Source organism: Sus scrofa, chromosome 10, assembly GCF_054392235.1.
Source record: "Sus scrofa isolate SSC_HxYL_T2T_F1_AM1 chromosome 10, Sscrofa_HxYL_maternal_Yorkshire_Landrace_v2.0, whole genome shotgun sequence".
NCBI classification, from domain to species: Eukaryota; Metazoa; Chordata; class Mammalia; order Artiodactyla; family Suidae; genus Sus; species Sus scrofa.
In genome coordinates, this window is record NC_139392.1 from 18,874,183 (window position 1) to 18,896,945 (window position 22,763).

Consider the following 22,763-nt stretch of genomic DNA (forward strand, 5'->3'; position numbering starts at 1 on the left):
AGGGGCTTTTTTTCTAGCCTTTGCTGTAAGCACCTGGTAGTGTCCTAGAGATAAAACTCACAAAAGTGTAGAAGACACCCTCCCCCAAGAGACTGGGTCCCTCTGGAGTTTTTAACTCAACTTCCGTCTACACTGAGCTTTCAGCATTTCATCAATTACTTCACATTTTTCAACCCTGGCACTGGTTCCCCCAAAAGTTTCTGCTCTGGTAGGTTGTGATTCTCAGGAATGCCTGTCTTTCCAATTCAAAGGACAATAGTTCTCCCTGTGACCTTAATTCTCTGATGGATCTAAGAAGAGTAGTTGACTTTTCAGTTTGTTCAGTCTTTTTCTTGTGAAGATGGGAGTGATGTCTTCCAAGCTTATTATCTATCAGGCCAAAACTTGTAAGTCTGCAATATTTGTTTAATTACAGTGTTCAATTACAGCTTTGATTTTTTTTTCTGAATAAAATAATTGGATGGAATTTTCATATATTGCACAATAGTTTTTTTATTACACTGGAAATGAAGATTAAGTATTGCACAAGCAATATATCAATATTTTTTACATTTTTTTTCAGAGTGAGATGCACATTGATAGCTATTCTAATTGCTATATGCCTGTAATTATATTACATCCTGCACAGCCCAAGAAACACTCTTTCAGAGCTCTCCACCAAGCTATTTCTCTCATTATTTCCTTCCATCTGGCTACCAGTTCATAAACATTGTAACTTTCCATGTCTTTCTAGCTCAGAGTCCTCTATTATCTATATGGTCTTCAGTCAGTTTTCAACAAGTTACTGGCATTGGAACATGAGTAATAATCTATCTTACCCAATTTTTCAGCAGTGTGCCTCATTCTTAAAAGTCTTTGACCTAAACCCTTTAATTAAAGCCTTTTCATAAGCCTGCAAAAAAAATGATCAGAAACCGCATAGTCTTGTGATATGGCCATTAGCAGGCCGTCTGCTGTATTCCCCCAGCCTTCTCTTTGTTAGCTAATGCTTGACTTGCTCTGTCTAGATGTAATTACAGTATTTCAGAAAAGGGATAAAAAGCATAGGTCTTGCATGCTTTATGTCATGTCGGATGGTCTGGGAATCAACAAATAACATTGCTTAACAATGCTTGATGTATGCAGTGCACAAGTGGCATTTCTTTAAAAAAAAATTGCTTCGTGTATTTGTTATCTGTTTCTGCTTTTCACAGGAGGAACTCTCTGGCATGAAAAATCGGGTACAAGTAGTTGTGCTTGAAAACGAGAGGCTCCAACAAGAGCTGAAATCGCAAAAAGAAGAGGAGGAAACAATGAGGGAACAAACGCTTCTGGATGCCTCTGTGAGCATTTTTTAAAACCATACAACTAAAATGTATAGTTTGAATGTTGCCTTCTTAACTGCTTAGGTGTTTTTTTTTTCCCCTGAAGTTTGACAGACGTATGGCGCTGGTATTCACTTGGGGCCTCAAAAATTAAAATTCACTGCAGCAGAATGAATCTTTGGATGAAATGATGTAGTGAAGCCTAACATGGCCTCTGGTTTCCTCTGCGAGCATACCATTTATGTTTTTTCCTTATGGCAAGAGCAGATCTGCAAACAGGAAGTGTGTTATATAGGAAGGATTTTGTTGAATCCAGCAGCTGTTCAGAACTGTAGCTTAGATTTCTGTTGTATTTCTCTACATTTTCTTTGAACTTTAAATTCCAATAAGTCTGGTGTGGCAGGAGGAACACCGGCCTGAGGGTCCAGGAGTCAAAATATTACTCTTCCCATTGCCCCTACCAAGCCAGCTGTTGGAGTTCCCATTGTAGCTCAGTGGGTTAGCAGTCCGATGCACAGTGTCCATGAGGATGTGGGTTCAATCCCTGGCCTCCCTCGGTGGGTTAAGGATCTGGCATTGCTGTGGATGTGGTGTAGGCCAGCAGCTCAGCTCCAGTTCCACAGCTTGCCCGGGGAACTTCCATATGCCACAGGTGTGGCCATAAAAAGAAAAACAGAACAAAACAGAACAAAACAAAAAAAACCAAGCTGAGTGTTTTGCAAATAATCGTATAGGACTTTGAAGAAGCATAGCTTAAACCTCATCATTCCGCTGTTTGTTTGTTGGCAGTTTGAGAAGTTCACCAATATTAGCAGTTCTTAACCTTGAATGTGAGTGACAGTCATTTGGGATACCTGTTGACAGCACAGATCCCTGGGTTTCATCGCCTGAGAGTCTGATTCAGTTGGTCTGGGTTAAGTCTTTGAGTTAAAAATACGAATTATGGGAGTTCCCATTGTGGTGCAGCGGAAACAAATCCAACTAGGAACTATGAGGTTGCAGGTGTGATCCCTGGCCTCGCTCAGTTAAGGATCCGGCATTGCCCTGGGCTGTGGTGTAGGTTGAAGACAAGGCTCGGATCTGGCGTTGCTGTGGCTGTGGTGTAGGCTGGCAGCAGTAGCTCCGATTAGACCCCTAACCTGGGAACCCCCATATGCAATGGGTATGGCCCTAAAAAGCAAAAAAATAAAAATATAAATTATGAACAAGTTGCCAAAGTGAGTCTGATATCAGTGGACCACATTTTGAGGAACAGAGAATTAGATGATCTTTAGAAAGTGTTTGTGATAGTTTTTAAATAGTGTTTAAACCTAATATCGCCTAATGACTTGTCAGAGATACTTTCTCCTTCACAATGTTTCTCAAGCCTTTGCCATAGGATATAGTTCACCACAGCTCGTTCTGCTTTTTGAGACAAATTCAACTTTCCACGGGGAAGTTTTAATACTTGCCTGTTGCAGCTCTGCTTTGCTGTGGCTTTTGGTGGTTTTGACTTTGTTGTCGTTAGTAAATCTGTTCTGATTAGAAAAAAAAAAAATGACTGTTTTAATGTTTCACTGAGGCGTCCTCTAATTTTTGTCTGTGAAGTTTTTTTTATTAACCTGACCTGATATTTTAGTCATAATCTTTGAGTTCCGTGTTCAAGTTTGCTATTTAGAAGTATCTGAACGTGGTACCTCTGAATAATAAAGTGGGCTGATTAGCATTTCTGTTTATTTCTCTGCAGTTACATTTCACTTGATGACCAGATATTTTTCCTTCACTATATAACTTTTCTTATATATTTATTTTATATTATATTATTAGTATTAGTACTTAAAAATTCCACCTTGGGAGTTCCCGTCGTGGCGCAGTGGTTAACGAATCCGACTAGGAACCATGAGGTTGCGGGTTCCGTCCCTGCCCTTGCTCAATGGGTTAAGGATCCAGCGTTGCCGTGAGCTGTGGTGTAGGTTGCAGACGTGGCTCGGATCCCGCGTTGCTGTGGCTCTGGCGTAGGCCGGTGGCTACAGCTCCGATTCGACCCCTAGCCTGGGAACCTCCATATGCCGCGGGAGCGGCCCAAGAAATAGCAACAACAACAACAAAGATAAAAAGACCAAAAAAAAAAAAAATTCCACCTTGGTTGCTTATTATTTTGGTGTCAATTTAAAAATGATACAACCATATCAAAAGTACTTAGAAGTAGCTATTTTGTAAAATAAGTAAATTCTTTTGCTCTTCCTCAAAATAGGCAGCAAACAGTGACTCAGTTATTCATAGTGTTCAATATTTACATGATGGCAAAGAAGTAGAAGAAGGGGAAGTGAAGGAAGAAAGGAAATTAGGCAGACAAGTGAATCAGAGGGCAGAAGTGAGTAAGCAAAAGGGGAAGGAAATGATGGGCCAAGCACACATGCTTTGCCATATGAGCAAAGGACACTTGCTGAAGAAAGCTACGCACATGCAGATTATAGGAAGGATAAAGTTGTACAGAGATTATTTTTTGAAAATTCACACGAGCTAAAACATAATGTAAATATTGAAATGACTATTGCAGATAGGTCAGGTGACTTCAATAATCTGTTGAATGTTGGTCTTCTCTATTATTTTATTATTAATAATATTATTGGAGTTCCCATTGTGAGTCAGCAGTATCGAACCCGACTAGTAACCATGAGGTTGCAGGTTCGATCCTTGGCCCTGCACAGTAGGTTAAGGATCCAGCAATTGCTGTGAGCTGCAGTGTGCGTCACAGGTACTGCTCGGATCTGGTGTGGCTGTGGCTGTGGTGTAGGCTGGCAGCTGCAGCTCCGATTGGACCCCTAGCCTGGAACTTCCATATGCCACATGTGTGGCCCTAAAAAGCAAGCAAGCAAACAAAGCAATATTATTACCCCCACTTTTTACTTGTGTAGGTGAACGGAGGCATTTCAGCAGCCTATGCTTGGTGCTCTATTGAGAGTTTTAGTGTGAATGAAACTATTTAGAATATCTTAAATATAAACAGATCAAGAGATACTATCTTTTGTCCTAAACTATTTTTTTTTTTTTTTTTTTTTTGTCTTTTGTTGTTGTTGTTGCTATTTCTTGGGCCACTCCCACGGCATATGGAGGTTCCCAGGCCAGGGGTTGAATCGGAGCTGTAGCCACCGGCCTACGTCAGAGCCACAGCAACGCGGGATCCAAGCTGCATCTGCAGCCTACACCACAGCTCACGGCAACGCCGGATCGTTAACCCACTGAGCAAGGCCAGGGACCGAACCCACAACCTCATGGTTCCTAGTCGGATTTGTTAACCACTGCGCCACGACGGGAACTCCTGTTCTAAACTATTTTTAATGAGTCTATTACCAGGTTGATGATAAATCTTGCCAAAATTATTGGCAGACTTAAATATGTATTGTCAATATTTCTTGTTACCTTTTAAAAAAGAATTGAAGTCATTGATGACTGGTTATGAAGTGCCAGACACTTTATCAAATACTGTATTTACTTATATTATTTCAGTTTTATGACAGCCACACAAGGCAGATGATTAAATTAAGGTTCACAGCAGTTAAGTGCCAGAATATCTGGCCTAATATCACAAAGCTAGGATTCAAACACAGGACTGTCTGACTCCCCAGATCCATTCACCTGGCCTCCAATTAGACCACCTTACTGCCTAGATTAGTAATATTGAGCCAAATGATCTTTGTTCACCGTGGAACTGGGACTTGGGTGGTAGCCTACACGACTTTTAGCCTATTTTATGACCTTGCACTTGAAGAAGCGAGCAGATTATTTTTTTCAAACTAAAACCGTTCAAAGAATATTTCATTTCCATCTCCCTTTTTCATTGTCTTTCCTTCTTGAAGGGCTTTGTCTCTAGAGTTCAAACAATTTACCTCCCAGACCCTCATCTGACTCTCTAGCTTCGTCTTCTGACATGCATTGCCTTGCACTTCAATCTTGAGTAATGCTGGATTGCTTAAAATTCTCTGGCGGGCACCATGCTCTTTAAGGCCCTGAGAGTTTTCTCATGATGTTCTCTCTTCTTGGCCTGCCCTTCCGGTCTAGCTTACTCTCTTTGACCCTTCAAAGTATCCCACCAAGGTCAGAACTTCTCCAGAAAACTTTCCGTGAATCTCCATTTGCTCTCTGCATCCCTGTCCCCTCTGGCACAGTCCTCTGTGCACACCTCTGGTCTCAAACTTGCCGTGTGGAGTTGAAATGATCTCTTTAAGTGTTTCTCTTCATTAGCCTGTAAACTCCTTGGGATAAGGTAGTCTTGCTCATTTTTACCTCCTAATCTCTTAGTGCAGCGCCTGAGCATAATAGGTATTATACCAGTGTTTGCATTAAACTGAACCTCCAAAGAATATGGAAGAGCATCTTGGAGTACTACTAGGATGACTGCAGTGTACCACGTTGTCACATGCTGTGACATCACAGTGTAGTTCCATGTTTGAGGACGTGTCTCTGTTATGAATACGGCTGTCTCCTTTGGCCCTCAGCAGGAGTTCCATATTTACTTGTTGAAGAAATTAATATAAGTATTTTAGTTCTTGATTCTCACATAAATTTCCAAGATCTTTGGGCTGCTTATTTCACTGAATGCTGAGAGAATGCCCAGGTTCGCAACCCGGCAGTGGGTACGCCACACTCAGTCTGCAGAGAGGTTTTATTCGTTTGAAAAAAATTACTCAATATTCAATAATGGTTCACATGAAAAGCCAGATGTCTGCCTCATTCTTTTGAAAAATCAGAAGATTTTCTGGTGATAAGTGTTCCGATTGACACATAGCAGCAATGACGACCTGAGTAGTGGCTACTTGCTGTGAAAGATCTGTCATGGTCCCCACTCCTTTTTGAATCCATGACACGCTGACCGCATGTTAGTTCCGTTTATCCCCATTTTTTAAAACTGAAGATAAATAATTTTCTGAAAAGCCAGAGGAGCATAAAGATTTAAGGCATGGACTCCGGAGCTAGATCACCAGGGTTCAGATCCTAGTTTGCCGCTTATTAGCCACTTTCTGTCTCCATGACTTTTAGCAAATGACTCTGTGTGACTCAGTTTCCTTATCTGTAAAATGGAGAGATAACTGTCAAACTTACCTCCTATGGTTGTTGTAATGATTAAATGAGTAAATATATGTGGAGCACATAAAACAGTGTCTGGCACATAGTAGACATCATGTGTATTAAATATTATTATTAGTCATGCCTTTGTGAAATGTGGAAAATGAAGAGGCTTTTGCAAGGAAACAGGTCTTCAGAGAGGCGGGGATAGATTCATTTGTTCAATAAACTGATATCCAGCCCTCTTTGCTCATTTACGTTATTGCCTGTACCTGTAGGAATTTGACTTGGTAACACTTGCTATGAAATATGACCCTAGTAGCCTAAAAATGTAAAATAATTCTTCATTTGTACTTAGAAGGATCTGCTTTTTTAAAAAATTCCTTTCATCACAGGTAATAATCAGCATTCCACTTGCAAAGCATGCATGTTGATTTTAAAGTTAAAAGTCAATTGCAATTACTGTCATATTTCATTTTAGGGAAATGTGCAGAATTCTTGGATTACACCAGATGTAGATTCTAGGGTAGATGAAGCTGCCAGAAGATCACTTTCCCATGGCAATGCAAACGTTATCAACGCTGCATGTGCTGGTGAGGCTGAAAAATGGAAGCTAGAACTGGTGAGTAGTTGGGTACTTTTCTCTTAGGCATCTACTTTTTTGGTACTTTTTTATTGTAAATTTACATAACTCAGCATTTCCTATTTTAACCATTTTAAAAATTTACCATTTAACCATTTCAAGTGTACGGTTCATTTGCAGTAAGTACACTCACAATGTTGTGCAACCATCAACACTATTCATTTCCAGAACTTTTTCATCATCCCCAAAACTCTGTACCCATTAAACAATAACTCCCATTCTCCCCCCTCCCCAAATCCTTGGTAACCTTTTCTACTTCCTGTCTTTATGAATTTGCCTAATCTGGGTACTTCATATAAGTGGAATCAAACAGTATTTCTCCGTTTATGTCTGGCTTATTTTGTTGAGGATAGAGTTTTCAGGGTTCATCCGTGTTGTAATATGTATCCTATGTTTTCTCTTTAAGGGTGAATAATATTCCATTGCACATGTATACCACACGTTCTTGATCCATTCACTTGTTAATGGATTTGGGTTTTTTTCAACCTTTTGGCTGCTGTGAATAAGGCTGCAGTGAACATTGTTGCACAACTATCTGTTTGAGGCCCTACTTTCAAGGCTTTTAGGTATATACCCAGAAATGAAGTTGTTCATTCTTTTTTCTTTCTGCGTCGCTGACTCAGTTTCAGTTGTCTGTCTTCAAGTTCACTAAGTCTTTGTTCTACTGCCCAGCTCTAAAATCCCTGTAGTGAATTTTTCATTTTAGTTTTTGTTCTTCTCAGCTCCAGAATTTGTTCAGTTTCTTTTTATAATTCCCTTTCCTGGCTTCCTTTAGTTCTTTGTCCATGTTTTCACTTAGTACTTAACTATGAGTACATATTTAAGACAGTTTTATTTTATTTATTTATTTGTTTTTTTAGTAGTTATTTCCCCTATACAATTTTTTTTTCTGCTATACAGCATGGTGACCCAGTTACACATACATGTACACATTTCTATTTTCACACATCATCACACTCCATCATAAGTGACTAGACATAGTTCCCAGTGCTGCACAGCAGGATCTCATTGCTTATCCATTCCAAATGCAATAGTTTGTATCTATTAGCTCCAAGCTCCCCAACCACCCTACTCCCTCCCTCTCCCCCTGGGCAACCACAAGTCTATTCTCCAAGTCCATGATTTTCTTTTCTGCGAAAGGTTCATTTGTGCCTTATATTAGATTCCAGATACTGCAATGAATATGCGGGTACATGTAAGACAGTTGATTTAAAGTTTTTGTCTAGTATGTCTGATGTCTGTAGTTTCATGAGCATGGGTTCTGTCAATTTATTCTATGTTGAGTAAGCCATTTTTTTCTTTTTTTTAAAATGGTTGGTGATTTTGTTGTTGTTGTTAAAAGTTGGGCATTGAACCGTTATACTGTGGTACCTCTGGGAATCAGATGCCCCATTTTTCTAAGGTTTTCTGTCTTTTTTTATTGTTGAAGGTTGTATTAGTCTTTTTGACAGTTTTCCAAACTATTGCTGTAAAAACTTGTCATGTGTGATCATTGAGGTTTCATTAGCTCACTCATTTGTTTGACAGAGATTTTCTTGAATGCTAGGAGCTGAAACAAACAAACAACAATGACAACAGAAACACCAAAACATCCCCCCACCACCAAATGTAAGAACTAACTCTCCCAGCCTCTTGAAGTTTGGCTGTGATGGGATATTCATTCACCATTCAGCTAGGCTTGCTCTGAGCCTAGAGAGCAACCTGAAGGGAAAACTTAAGGTCTTATCAGCACTTTTCTGACCATGCTTCTTCCCTGAGCATGTTGATGGCTTTCTAATTTCCCCATATATACAGATGTTTTTTTTTTTTTAGGGCTGAATCAGCAGCGTATGAAGTCCCCAGGCTAAGGGTCAAATCGGAGCTGTGGCCACACCACAGCCTACACCACAGCCACAGCAACAGGAGATCCGAGCTGCCTCTGTGACCTACACCACAGCTCACAGCAATGCCGGATCATTAACCCACTGAGCAAGGCCAGGCATTGAACCTGCGTCCTCATGAATGCTAGTTGGGTTTGTTACCATTGAGCCATGACAGGAACTCCTACACAGATGCTTTTGAATGTCCTAATTTCCCAAAGATTATAAAATAATTCTAAGAGAAAATGATACTTTTAAGTCCTTTCATCTGTTTAAAAATAACACTCTAAACAGAATGTTCCAGGGGAAGATAAGATGAATCATGGGTCAGCTCTCATTGTCATCTACAGGTGTCACTGTTAGAGTTTTCTAAAGGCTCGTTCTGGTCCCAGTCTTCCTCTACTTTCTCGTTCCCTAATCCAAGATATATTCTACTATTTAGGAATTAATTCCTTTTAAAAAACAATCTGAAAGACTAAATAAGTTGTATGATTTTTTTCCCTGGCTGAATTTGCGACGATAACTGTCTAATCCCCGTAGGATGAAGACCGAACTTCCAAGTCATCTGCACTTTGCCTCAGACTACCTTTCTAGACCCACTTCTCACTCTGCTGTCACTCTGACAAGTGTTGGCTGTAAGCGTTAGGGCCTCTCACTATTTGCTGCTTTATAAACTTCCTACCCAGTGTCTTTTCTCTCTGAAGAATTGACTTTAGCTTTTGCAGTTATCCCTCCCTGAAATGTTTCCTTCTTGTCCTCTACCTGATAAAATGTCTCCAGCCTGCCACACTTAGTTCAAATGTTCTCTTTTATTCTACCTTCCCTGAGTCTGTTTCCATTCCTCCTTTTCCCACATTAGCATTAATTCCCCTCTTACGTATTCTCTTAGTGTTTTGTTTAACTATTATGGATTCATTTTTTAATCCTGTTTGTGTCAAAGGTCAGTCTCTGCATCTGTGTGCTTCAGATCTTTCTCATTTTTCCCCCCAGGGCTTTCACTCCTGCATTTGTCTTCTCTTGCTGTTGTATCTTTTCTCCCTCTTTTTTCTATTTTTTTATTTTTGTCTTTTCTAGGGCTGCACCCACGGCATATGGAGGTTCCCAGGCTAGGGGTTGAATCGGAGCTGTAGCCGCTGGCTTGCACCACAGCCACAGCCACATGCGATCCTTAACCCCACTAAGCGAGGCCAGGGATCGAACCCGCAACCTCATGGTTCCTACTCGGATTCGTTAACCACTGAGCCATGACAGGAACTCCTTTTTCTCCCTCTTGACTAGGTTATTTTCAGCAAAATGTGTGCTTTACTAACTCCCATCTTAAAGAAAAAAAAAAACAAAATATATTCTGTGGATTATACATTCCCATTGAATTATCACCCTGTTATTGCTCGCTTCATACCACAATCTTTCCAAGCAGTTGCCTGCATTCATGCTCTGTTCCTCCCCTCCCATTCTCTCATCAACTTACTTCATTTGAGCGTCTATCCTCAGTGTTCCCATAACCTTTTATTTTGAGGTCATTAATAACCCTAGTCTTCACCTTCCTGAACCTTGCAGCAGCATTGTGTCATATGTACATCAGTTGATCATGGCATCATTCGATGTTTCTAATGACACAATTTAACTAAATTCAGGAAAAAAGTATAGAAAACAAAAACACAGCTTACCGATTTGTCTCTAAATGAACAACCATGTCATTGTCACCGGTAAGATAGATCACATTACCAAGTCCCAGAATGCTGGAGGCCAGCTCCAGCGGCCAGGGAGTGTACACTTTTCCTGAAGGAGAGGGACATGCGTCGGCTTTTGCAACGGAGACAGCCTCTTTGTCCCTTTTTTCAGGGCGCTGGACTGCTCACATTTTATTGGCATAAGTGGTTGATTATATAGACAGTTTCTAACTACAGATTACATCATAGTGTTAAAAGTACATCAGTTAACTTTTACATGGTACAGCAGCTATACATCACGTTCTAAGATCTTTGTCTTCACTAAATTTAGTGAGTATGATTTAAGGGCAATTAGGTACAATACATCATGTGGAAAGGAGGAGACTCAGTACAAATCATCCCATGGCCAGCCAGTCTCCACAAGTTGAAGAGGTCACAGACGCAAGAATTTGGCATTCACAAATCTTGTTTTCAGACTGGTGCTTATCTTTAAAGCGTTATGGCAAGGAGACAGTGTAAGAAAATATAAACCAACTTAACTAGATATCACTTAAAAGCTTCTATAACTCATAGCTAGGTGTCTTTTGATCAAGAATAATATATGTTTAACTTATATGAACCTCATTGAAATCCTAACTCTAAAGTTTACTGTATAACTAGTTAGTAGCTAAACACTGTGTTTTAATTAAGTTGGATTTAAGTAGCAGAAAGTCCTTTAGTATGAAATTCTTATTATATTATTTATTTATTTATTTATTTATTTTTGTCTTTTTGCCATTTTCTTGGGCCGCTCTCACGGCATATGGAGGTTCCCAGGCTAGGGGTTGAATCGGAGCTGTAGCCACCAGCCTACGCCAGAGCCACAGCAACGGTGGATCCGAGCCGTGTTTGCAACCTACACCACAGCTCAGGGCAACGCCGGATCGTTAACCCACTGAGCAAGGGCAAGGATCGAACCCGCAACCTCATGGTTTCTAGTCGGATTCGTTAACCACTGCGCCACGACGGGAACTCCGAAATTCTTATTATATTATTGTTGTAATTTTGTTAAATCACAAATCACCACAGGAAAGTAAGAATAGTAAGGAAATAATCAGGAAAGACTGAGGAAAACTGAATAACAAATAAAACAGCAGGAAAGACTAGGTCACCTGAGAAACAATCCACGTTCTCCGGCGCAAACATGGAAATTATTTTCCCAGGAAAGCCCCAGTTCTTCCCCATCAACATCAAAATGAGAGCTGTGTAACCTGAGGCCTGCCCTCGACTTGTATCGTACAGGCAGGCTTTCATCCTGACCAGAAGCCCACCTTCGGCATGTACTGTTCAGGTGAGCTCCCTTCCTTGATTAGGAACCTGCCTTCAGGTTTTTCTGCTGTCAGGCACAGTCCTTTTTTTGAGTCCCTGCATCTTCTCGGCTCCCCACACCAGAAGCCCTTTTTATGCCCACTCCCAATCACTGCCTGCTCTTTCTCTTAAAGCTAATCGCTGTCTGAACTTTTATGAAAATTGCCTGAGCATGCCTCTAAACACTGGTGTCACTTTCTGCCTGTGCTTTGTTTTGTTTTTGTCTTTTTAGGGCCACACCAATGGCATATGGAAGTTCCCAGACTAGGGGTTGAATCGGAGCTATAGCCTCTGGCCTATACCACAGCCACAGCAGCACCAGAGCTATAGCCTCTGAAACCTACACCACAGCTCATGGCAAAGCTTGTACCTTAACGCACTGAGCAAGGCCAGGGATCAAACCTGTGTCCTCATGGATACTAGTCAGATTCGTTTCCACTGAGCCACTATGGGAGCTCCTCTGCCTGGTTTTTATTTCTTAATCTTTTTTATTATTATTTTTTAAGATCATAGCTTTATTGACATGCCATACAATTGCCCCTTTATTTTTTTGTTTGTTTTTCATTTACTCAATGAATTTATCACATTTGTAGTTGTGCAATGATCATCACAATCCAGTTTTATAAGATTTCCATCCCACAACCCCAGCGCATCCCCCCACCCCCCCAAACTGTCTCCTCCGGAGACCATAAGTTGTTCAATGTCTGTGAGTCAGCATCTGTTCTGCAAAGAAGTTCTGTCTGTCCTTTTTTCAGATTCCACATGTCAGTGAAAGCATTGGATATTGGTGTCTCATTGTATGGCTGACTTCACTTAGCATGACAGTTTCTAGGTCCATCCATGTTGCTAAAAATGCTGGTATTCCTTTCCTTTTAATGACTGAGTAATATTCCATTGTGTATGTGTTCCACATCTTCTTGATCCACTCCTCTGTTGATGGAAATTTAGGTTGTTTCCATGTCTTGGCTATTGAAAATAGGGCTGCAATGAACATTGGAGTCCATGTGTCTTTGTGAGTCATGGTTTTCTCTGGATAGATGCCCAGGCGTGGGATTGCTGGAACAAATGGTAGTTCTATTTTGAGTTTTCTGAGGCATCTCCACACTGTTTTCCACAGTGGTTGCACCAATTTACATTCCCACCAACAGTGTCATAGGGTTCCTTTTTCTCTACACCCTCTCCAGCACTTCTTGTTTGTAGACTTTTGGATGATGGCCATTCTGGCTGGTAAGGTGGTACTCAGAGTGGTTTTGATTTGCGTTTCTCTAATAATGAGTGATGTTGAACATCTTTTCATGTGTTTTTTGACCATCTGTATGTCTTCTTTGGAGAACTGTCTGTTTAGACCTTCTGTCCATTTTTTGATGGGGTTGTTTGTTTTTTTGGTATTGAGCTGTAGGAGGTGTTAATAAATTTTGGAGATGAATCCCTTGTCAGTAGATTCACTTGCAAAGATTTTCTCCCATTCTGTGGGTTGTCTTTTCATTTTGTTTAGGGTTTCTGTTGCTGTGCAGAAGCTTTTAAGTTTGATTATGTCCCATTTGTTTATTTTTGTTTTTACTGTCATTACTCTTAAGAGGTGGATCTGAGAAGATGTTGCTATTTATGTCAGAGAGTGTTTGGCCTATGTTTTTCTCTGAGAGTTTTATAGTGTCTGGTCTTAAATCCATTTTGAGTTGATTTTTGTGTATGGTGTTAGGGAGTGTTCTGATTTCATTCTTTTCCATGTGGCTGTCCAGTTTCCAAAGCAGCACTTATTGAAGGGACTGTCTTTTCTCCATTGTCTATTGTTGCCTCCTTTGTCATAGATTAGTTGGCTGAAGGTACGTGAGTTTAATTCTGGGCTCTCTGTTCTGTTCTACTGATCTATGTTTCTGTCTTTGTGCCAGTACCACATGGTTTTGATGAGTGTTGCTTTGTAGTATAGTCTGAAGTCCGGGAGCCTGATTCCTTCAGCTCCATGTTTCTTTTTCAGGATGTCTTTGGCTATTCTGGGTCTTTTGTGCTTCCAAACAAACTTTAAAATATTTTGTTCGAGTTCTGTGGAAAATGTCCTTGGTAATTTGATAGGGATTGCCTTGAATCTGTAGATGGCCTTGGGTAGTATAGTCATTTTGATAATATTAAATCCTCCAATCCACAAGCATGGTATGTCTTTTCATCTATTTGTGTCCTCTTTGATTTCTTTCATCAGTGTCTTGTAGTTTTCAGAGTATAAGTCTTTTGACTCTTTAGGTAGGTTTACTCCAAGGTATTTTTTTCTTTTGGATGCAATGGTAAATGAGATTGCTTCTCTAATTTCTCTTTCTGGTCTTTCATTGTTAGTGTATAGAAATGCCGTCAATTTCTGTGTATTAATTTTGTATCCTGCGACTTTGCTGAATTCATTGATGAGTTCTAACAGTTTTCTGGTAGAGTCTTTAGGATTTTCTAGCTATAGTATCATGTCATATGGAAATAGAGTTTTACTTCTTCCTTTCCAACTTGGATTGCTTTTATTTCTTTTTCTTCTCCTATTGACACGGCTAGGACGTCCAAAACTGTGTTTAACAGTAGTGGCAAGAGAGGACCTCCTTGTCTTGTTCCTAATCTCAGCAGGAATTCTTTCAACTTTTCACCGTTGAGAATGATGTTAGCTGCGGGTTTGTCATATATGGCCTTTATTATGTTGAGGTAGATTCCCTCTATGCCCATTTCCTGAAGGTTTTTTTTTTAAATCAGAAATGGATTTTATCAGGCTTTTCTGCGTCTATTGAGAGGATCATATGGTTTTTATGCTTCAGTTTGTTAATATGGTATATCACACTGATTGATTTTTGGATATTGAACCCTTGCATCCCTGGGATAAATCCCACTTGATCATGATGTACAATCCTTTTAATGTGTTGTTGGATGCGGTTTGCTAGTATTTCGTTGAGGACTTTTGCATCGATGTTCATCAGTGAAATTGGCCTGTAGTTTTCTTTTTTTGAGGTATCTTTGTCTGGTTTTGGTATGAGGGTGATGGTGGCCTCATAGAATGAGTTTGGGAGTGCTCCTTCCTCAGCATATTTTGACATAGTTTCAGAAGGAGAGGTGTTAGCTCTTCTCTAAATGTTTGATAGGATTCGCCTGTGAAGCCATCTGGTCCTGGACTTTTGTTTGTTGGAAGTTTTTAAATCACAGTTTCAATTTCAGTTCTTGTGATGGGTCCGTTCATCTTTTCTATTTCATCTTGGTTTAGTCTTGGAAGATTGTCCATTTCTTTTATGTTTTCTGTTTTATTGGCCTAGAGTTGCATATAGTAGTCTCTTAATGATCCTTTGTATTTCTGTGATGTCCGTTGTTACTTCTCCTTTTTCATTTCTAATTGTATTGATTTGAGTCTTTCTTTTTTTCTTGATAAATCTGGCTAAGGGTTTATCAATTTTGTTGATCTTTTCAAAGAACCGGCTTTTCGTTTCATTGATCTTTTCTGTGGTTTTCTTTGTTTCTATTTCATTGATTTCTGTTCTGATCTTTATGATTTCTTTCCTTCTACTAACTTTAAGTCTTGTCTGTTCTCTCTCGAGCTGCTTTAGATGAGCTTTTTCTTGTTTTCTGAGGTGGGCTTGTATTGCTATAAACTTTCCCCTCAGAACAGCTTTTGCTGCATCCCATAGGTTTGGGAGTGTCATATCTTCGTTGTCATTTGCTGCTAGGTATTGTTTAATTTCCTCTTTGATTTCTTCAGGGATCCATTGGTTTTTTAGTAGCATGTTATTCAGTCTCCACGTGTTGGTGATTTTTGCAGTTTTTTTCTTGTTGTTGATGTCCAGTCATATAGCATTGTGGGAAAATTTGCTTGATATGATTTCAATTCTCTTAAAGTTACTGAGGTTGGATTAGTAGCCCAAGATGTGATCCATCTTAGAGGATGTTCCATGTGCACTTGAGAAGACTGTGTATTCTGTTGCTTTTGGATGGAAGGTCCTGTAAATATCTGTTAAGTCCATCTGGTCTAATGCTTCATTCAGGGCCTGTGTTTCTTTATTGATTTTCTGTCTGGATGATCTGTCCTTTGCTGTAAGTGGGGTGTCAAAGTCTCCCACTATGATTATGTTATTGTCAATTTGTCCTTTTAAAGTTGTTAGCAGTTGCCTTATATATTGTGAACCTGTGCTGGGTGCGTAGGTATTTAAAATTGTTATATCTTCTTCTTGGATTGATCCTTTGATCATTATGTAATGTCCTTCTTTGTCCCTTAAAATATTCTTCATTTTTAAGTCTATTTTGTCTGATACGAGTATTGCTACTCCAGCTTTCTTTTGATTCCCATTTGCATGAAATATTTTCTTCCATCCTCTCACTTTCAGTTTGTATGTGTCTCTAGAAGTGAAGTGGGTCTCTTGAAGACAGCATATATATGGGTCTGATTTTTGTATCCATTCAGCCAGTCTATGTCTTTTGGTTAGGGCGTTTAGTTGATTAACATTTAAGGTAATTATTGATATGTATGTTCTTATTGCCATTTTATTAATTGCTTTGGATTTGTTTTTGTTGCTCTTTTTTATTCCCTTCTTCTCTTGTTTTCTCCTCTTCTGGTTTGATGATTAACTTTAGTGTTGTGTTTGAGTGGATTTTTCATATTTGTGTATCAATTGTAGATGTTTGGCTTGCAGTTATTCTGAAGTTTTTATATAAGAGTCTATATGAGATTGTTTTAAGTTGTTGTTCTCTTAATTGCAGGTTCATCTCCAGTGTCCTGCATTTGTACCCACCTCTTCTCATGATTTCTGATTTTGGTGGCATAATTGTGCATGGATGATTTCATATCTTTACTGTATGTATATATCCCTTTACTGGTGAGCCTTGTCATTTGTGGTATTTTTGTTTCCTGTTGCTGTCTTTTCTTTTCTGCTTAGAGAAGTTCCTTTAGTATTTGTTGTAAGGCTGGTTTGGTGTTGCCGAATTCTCTCAGCTTTTGCTTATCTGTGAAGGTTTTGATTTCTCCTTCAAGTCTGAATGAGAGCCTTGCTAGGTAGAGTAATCTTGGTTGGAGGTTTTTTCCTTTCATCACGTTAAGTATATCATGCCACTCCCTTCTGACCTGCAGAGTTTCTGCTGAAAAATCTTCCCATAACCCTATCGGGGTTCCCTTGTATGTGACTTGTTTCTTTTCCCTAGCTGCTTTCAAGATTTTCTCTTTGTCTTTAATTTTGGTCAGTTTGATTAATATGTGTCTCAGTGTATTCCTCCTTGGGTTTATTTTGTATGGTACTCATTGTGCTTCCTGGATTTGAGTGAGTGGTTCCTTCCCCATGTTAGGGATGTTTTCGGCTATTATCTCTTAGAATATTTTTTCTGTCCCCTTCTCTCTCTCTTTTCCTTCTGGCACCCCTATAATATGGATTTTAGTGCATTTCACATTGTCCCAGAGTTCTCTGAGACTCTCTTCATTTGTTTTCAATCTTTTTTCTCTTTTCTGTTCCGCATCTGTAATTTCTACTAATCTGTCTTCCACCTCGCTTATTTGTTCTTCTGCCTCCTGTATTCTGCTGTTAGCTGCTTCTAGTGAATTTTTTATTTCAGTTATTGTATTTTGCATCTCTTCTTAAGTTTTATATCTTGTATCTCTTTGGTCAGTGTTTCCTGTAAGTTATCCATCTTTGCCTCCAGTTTATTTCCAATGCCTTGCATCATCTTAAGCATCAACAATCTAGTCTTTTTCCTGGAGGCTGAGAATCTCCTCATCACTTAGCAGATTTTCTGGGGGTTTTCCTTTCTCCCTCATCTGAGTTATAGTTCTCTGTCTTTTCATTTTTATAGGTTTTTGGTGTGGTGACCTTTTTATAGATAATAGAGTCGTAGCCTCTCTTCTGGTGTCTGCCCCCCTTGTGGCTGAAGTCAGTATGGGGGCTTGCTGTAGGCTTCCTGATGGGAGGGGCTGATGCCTGCCCACTGGTAGGTGGAGCTGATTCTAATCCCTCTGGTGGGTGGGGCTTCGTCTCTGGATGGGATTAGAGGCAGCTGTGTGCCTGAGGGGTCTTTAGGTAGCCTGTTTACTGAGGAGTGGGGCTGTGATCCCACCTGGATTGTTGTTTGCCCTAGGGCTTCTCAGTGCTGAGGGTGGGGCCAGATTTTTCCCAAAATGGTCACCTCCAGAGAAAGGCATGCTGCTGAATATTCCCGAGAGTTTTGCCTTCAATGTCCTTCCCTCACAACAAGCCATGTTCACCCCTGTTTTCCCAGGATGTCCTCCAAGAACTGCAGTCAGGTTTGACCCAGATTCCTATGGAGACCTCGCTCTGCCCTGGGATCCAGTGCACGTGAAAGTCCATGTGCGCCTTTTAAGAATGCGGTCTCCATTTCCCCAGTCCTGTGGCACTCCTGCGCACAAGCCCCACTGGCCTTCAATGCCAGATGCTCCAGGGCTCTTTTTCCCAGTGCCAGATCCCTGCACGTGGGAGTTTGATGTGGGGCTCAGAACTCTCACTCCTGTAGGTGAGTCTCTGTGAACCAGTTAGTTTTCAGTCTGTGGGGCTTCCCACCCGGGAGGTATGGGTTTGTTTATATCATGTATTCGCCCCTCCTACCTCTTGATGTGGCCTCCTCTTTGTCTTCTGCAGTAGGATATCTTTTTGAAGGTTTCTTGTCCATTTGGTTGAAGATTGTTCAGCCTTTAGTTGTCAATTTTGTTGATTTTAGTAGAGAAGTTGAGCTCCAGTCCTTCTATTCTGCCATCTTAATCCCATCTACAATTATCCTCTGCCCGGATTTTAAAACATGATAAATATTGAATCACATGTATGTATTCTTTTGTGTCTAGCTTTTTTGTTCACATTGTATTTGTTAGATTCACATATGTTTTGTATGTGGTAGAAGTTTATTCATTTTCAATGAGGGGTGTATTGTATGAATATAACACGCTTAATGTATCAGTTCCATTATTGAAAGATATTTTTATTTTTTCAGTTAGGGGCTGTTGCCAATATTGCTGCTCTGAACATTCTTTCTTATGTCAGTTCGTGTGCGTGGCACACATTTATGTTGAGTATGTACCTTGGGATGTTGTTGGTCTTAGGGTATGGATATGTTTGATTTGAGTAGATAAGGGCAAGCTTTTCCAGGGTGGCTTTTATAAGTTTACACCTCTGTCAGCAGTGTGTGTGACACCATAGCTGCATCTTCTTGCCAACACATGATATTATGTTTTGGGGGTAGGCCTACAGTGTTACCTCATTGTGGTTTTCATTTGCATTTCTCTGATTGCTCGTGTAATTGAATATCTTCTCCTATATTTATTGGCTATTTGATGTCTTCTTTTGTGAGATGCCTGTTCAAATATCCTTATTATTTTGAATTATCTGAAGTTTTTTTTTAGAAGTTCCTAATGGATACAAGCCTTTTGTTGGTTATATCTATTGAAACATACACCTAAAGAAAATTATCAAGAGAGTTCAAAGGCAAATTCTTGACTAGAATTTATTCATTTTAATGTGGTCCAGTTACCGGTGTTTTCCCTTTATGGTTTAGTGCTTTTTGTGTCCTATATAAAAAAAATGCTTCCATGGACTATTCCTCCTCCATGAAAAAGAATGAAAATATGTCATTGGTAGCAACATAGATGGGCCTAGAGACTCTCATACTCAGTGAAGTAAGGCAGACAGAAATACAAGCTGTATGATACCACTTATATGCAAAATCTAAAAAATAGTACCAATGAATTTATACACAAGACAAAAATGGACTCACAGACATAGAAAATAAACTTACGGTTACCAAAGTGGAGGGGGACGGAAAGAGGGACAAATTAGGAATATGAGATTAACTACTACTTCTGCCATTAACTACTACTGTTAAAATACTTTTTGTATAGTAGTACAAACTAGTATACGACTACAAACTACTATACAAAAAATCGATAAGCAAGTAGGATTTACTGTATAGCACAGGGAACTATGTTCAGTAGCTTGTAATAACCTATAGTGGAATATAATCTGAAAATGTGTTTAACTGAAACACCTTGCTGTACACCTGAAACTAGCACAATATCATAAATCAACTATACTTCCATTAAAAAATGGAACAAAATTTAACTCTAAACCAAGAGAAAATTCTGTCAATTTTACTTTTATGCAGCTTTGTACTAAGTCTTTTCTGTCTTTGCTACTTGCTTACTCTTGTGCATGAGCTTATCTCTTACCTATTTATTTGCAGTGTCTTTGTTTGTGATGCTCCCTTTTTCCATCCTTCAGAGTAATTTAAGATTAAATTCTGATAAAAAGATTTCAATGTCCATCCAATGCTGAAACTACATGGGGACTACATGAGTTCTTTATACATTTATTTATTTATTTATTTGCTCTTTTTGTCTTTTTAGGGTCACACCCTCAGCATATGGAGGTTCCCAGGCTGGAGGTCCAATTGGAGGTATAGCCTCCAGCCTATGCCACAGCCACAGCAATTTGGAATCTGAGCCATGTCTGTGACCTACACCACAGCTCACCGTAGTGCCAGGTCCTTAACCCACTGAGCAAGGCCAGGGATCGAACCCGCATCCTCATGGATGTTAGTCGGGTTCTCTAATTGTGAGATACAACGGGAACTCCATACATGAGTTCTTTATACTAAGTAAAAGTCTTCATGTATTTGTTCTTCTCACTGGCCACCCTTACTTAATCAGCCCCTCTCTATAGTCACTCTTCCATCTAGCATTTTGCCGTCTACTGATACTAACTGCATGCTTTCTCTAGTCTCTGTATCTTTTACTCTATTGGAAATTACACTTCAAGTCTTAGCATCTCCTCCAATGAAGCCTTTTCTACTTCTGTTCAGCTGAATTACAAGTTCCTGCCTCTCTGATTTCATTTTATCTTTTGTATTCTTCCTTAGACCAAATTATATCTAATTGAAATTGTTCTACTTTGTCTTAGACTATAAGCTGCTGAAGGCTAGAGGCATCTTCATCTTAGATACCCAGTAAATATTTATTGAATTAGGAGTTCCTGTCGTAGCTCAATGGTTAATGAACCTGACTGGTACCCATGAGGACACGGGTTCAATCCCTGGCCTTGCTTAGCAGGTTAAGGATCCAGCATTGCCATGAGCTGTGGTGTAGATGACAGATGCAGCTCGGATCCTGTGGTGCTATGGTGTAGGCCAGCAGCTGTAGCTCTGATTCAACCCCTAGCCTGGGAACCTCCATATGCTGCGGGTGCGGCCCTCAAAAGACAAAAAGACAAAAAAAAAAAAAACTTTATTAAAGTAATACCTAGGTATCAGCAGAGGCTTGTATATTGTATAGCAGTTAAGTCTATCATCCTGTGACTTATAACTTTCCTTTTATCATTCATCCAGAACATCATATTTTTGGTATGTCAGCCATGCAGCAATCACAGTGGGGAATTCCAGGAAGATTTGATCCTTGCCTTCACAGACCTTACATTTTATAATTCATTTTTCCCAGAGTCACACTTTAAAAAGAGCTCTTGTATGCAATTTTGAAAACAAAATTTTCATTAGTAATCACTATTTTATGACTTAGTAGTCCTTCGCAGGCTTTCATTCAATAAATATAGAATATTTGGGATGGACTAGGTAAAGTGTTTGCAGAAAGGACACATTGATTTTTCTCTTGGGTTAAAAGAAAAAAATGAATTTAATATTAATAATTAAAATTTGCTTATAAAACGCAGGGTATAGAGAAAATGTATATTTCTTTCTTTTCTAAAGGAGAGACTAAAACTTACTTATGAAGAAAAGAGTGAAATCCTGGAATCTCAATTGAGGTTTTTGAGGTAAAGTATTATTAATTTATAGTCAAAACCATAATGATCTTAAAAATATATTTGATGTTTGCTGGAATGCCAGTTTTAGTCAATATAGGAATTACTTGATGATATTTTATATGCAGCATATGAAATTTCCTCAAATTAATAAAGAATAAGGGGGCATAAAATTACCAAGTCCTTTTTATAATCCCATCTCAAAGAACTGTGAGCTAAATTACAATTTTTTCCCTTCATCAGTTTTATAGTATTTGTTTCCTCATGGTAAAAAGAATCAGTAATTACGCTTATAGAAGTTATGCTTTTAAGGAGTTCCTGTCATGGCTCAGTAGTTAATGAATCTGACTGTCATCTATGAGGATGCAGGCTGATCCCTGGCCTTGCTCAGTGGGTTAAGGATCTGGCGCTGACGTGAGCTGTGGTGTAGGTCACAGACGTGCCTTGGATGCTGCATTGCTGTGGCTCTGATTGGACCCCTAGCCTGGGAACCTCCATATGCCTTGGGTGCAGCCCTAAAAAGCAAAAAAAAAAAAAAAAAAAGTATGCATTTAAAATAAAATAGTATAAATAAAGCACTCTAATTTTCAAATTACAAGCAAGTATTTTTTCCTAAATTTTTTCACCTAAATTTAAAATTACAATGATAATATAATATTTTGCGTGTTTGTATACATGATGAATTTTAGTATACATGAGTTTTTAGGTACTTTTTGATATATTTTCAAAAATCCCAATAAAACCTATGTATATATAGATTAATCATTAATGATTTATTTGTCATGTATTGAGTAGGAAAAGATAAAGGAATTAATTTTTTATTAATGGTTAATTTAAATAATAGTAATGAAGCATTTTCTTTTTACTCTTTACTTTTTAAATTTTATTTATTTTTTTGTCTTTTAAGGGCCACACCTGCAGCTTATGGAGGTTCCCAGTCTAGGAGTCAAATCAGAGGTTTAGCACCTGGCCTGTGCCACAGCCACAGCAATGCGGGATCTGAGCCGCATCTGCGACCTACAGCACAACTCATGGCAATGCTAGATACTTAACCCCCTGAGTGAGGCCAAGGGTTGAACCTGTGTCCTCATGGTTGCTAGTCAGATTCGTTTCCACTGAGCCACAATGGGAACTCCTCTTTATTTAAA

General features: G+C 39.3%; 1 protein-coding gene across 16 annotated transcripts in view; it reads left to right on the top strand.

Annotated features, from left to right (window-relative positions):
* Positions 1 to 22,763, top strand: part of SDCCAG8 (SHH signaling and ciliogenesis regulator SDCCAG8) — a 247,588-nt gene that overhangs the window by 24,035 nt on the left and 200,790 nt on the right. For 13 of the 16 annotated variants that reach the window (XR_014817478.1, XR_014817477.1, XM_021064178.2 and 10 more), the window contains exons 5-7: positions 1,194 to 1,322; positions 6,832 to 6,972; positions 21,563 to 21,627. Coding sequence is in view for 11 of the 16 variants with exons in the window: in XM_021064178.2 (XP_020919837.2) it covers positions 1,194 to 1,322; positions 6,832 to 6,972; positions 21,563 to 21,627 (335 nt within the window). In the remaining 5 variants the exon portion in view is untranslated. Of the gene's footprint in view, positions 1 to 1,193; positions 1,323 to 6,831; positions 6,973 to 11,733; positions 11,853 to 21,562; positions 21,628 to 22,763 lie in introns of those variants that run through there. The other 3 variants (XM_084979276.1, XM_084979279.1, XM_084979275.1) reach the window with 2 other exon arrangements.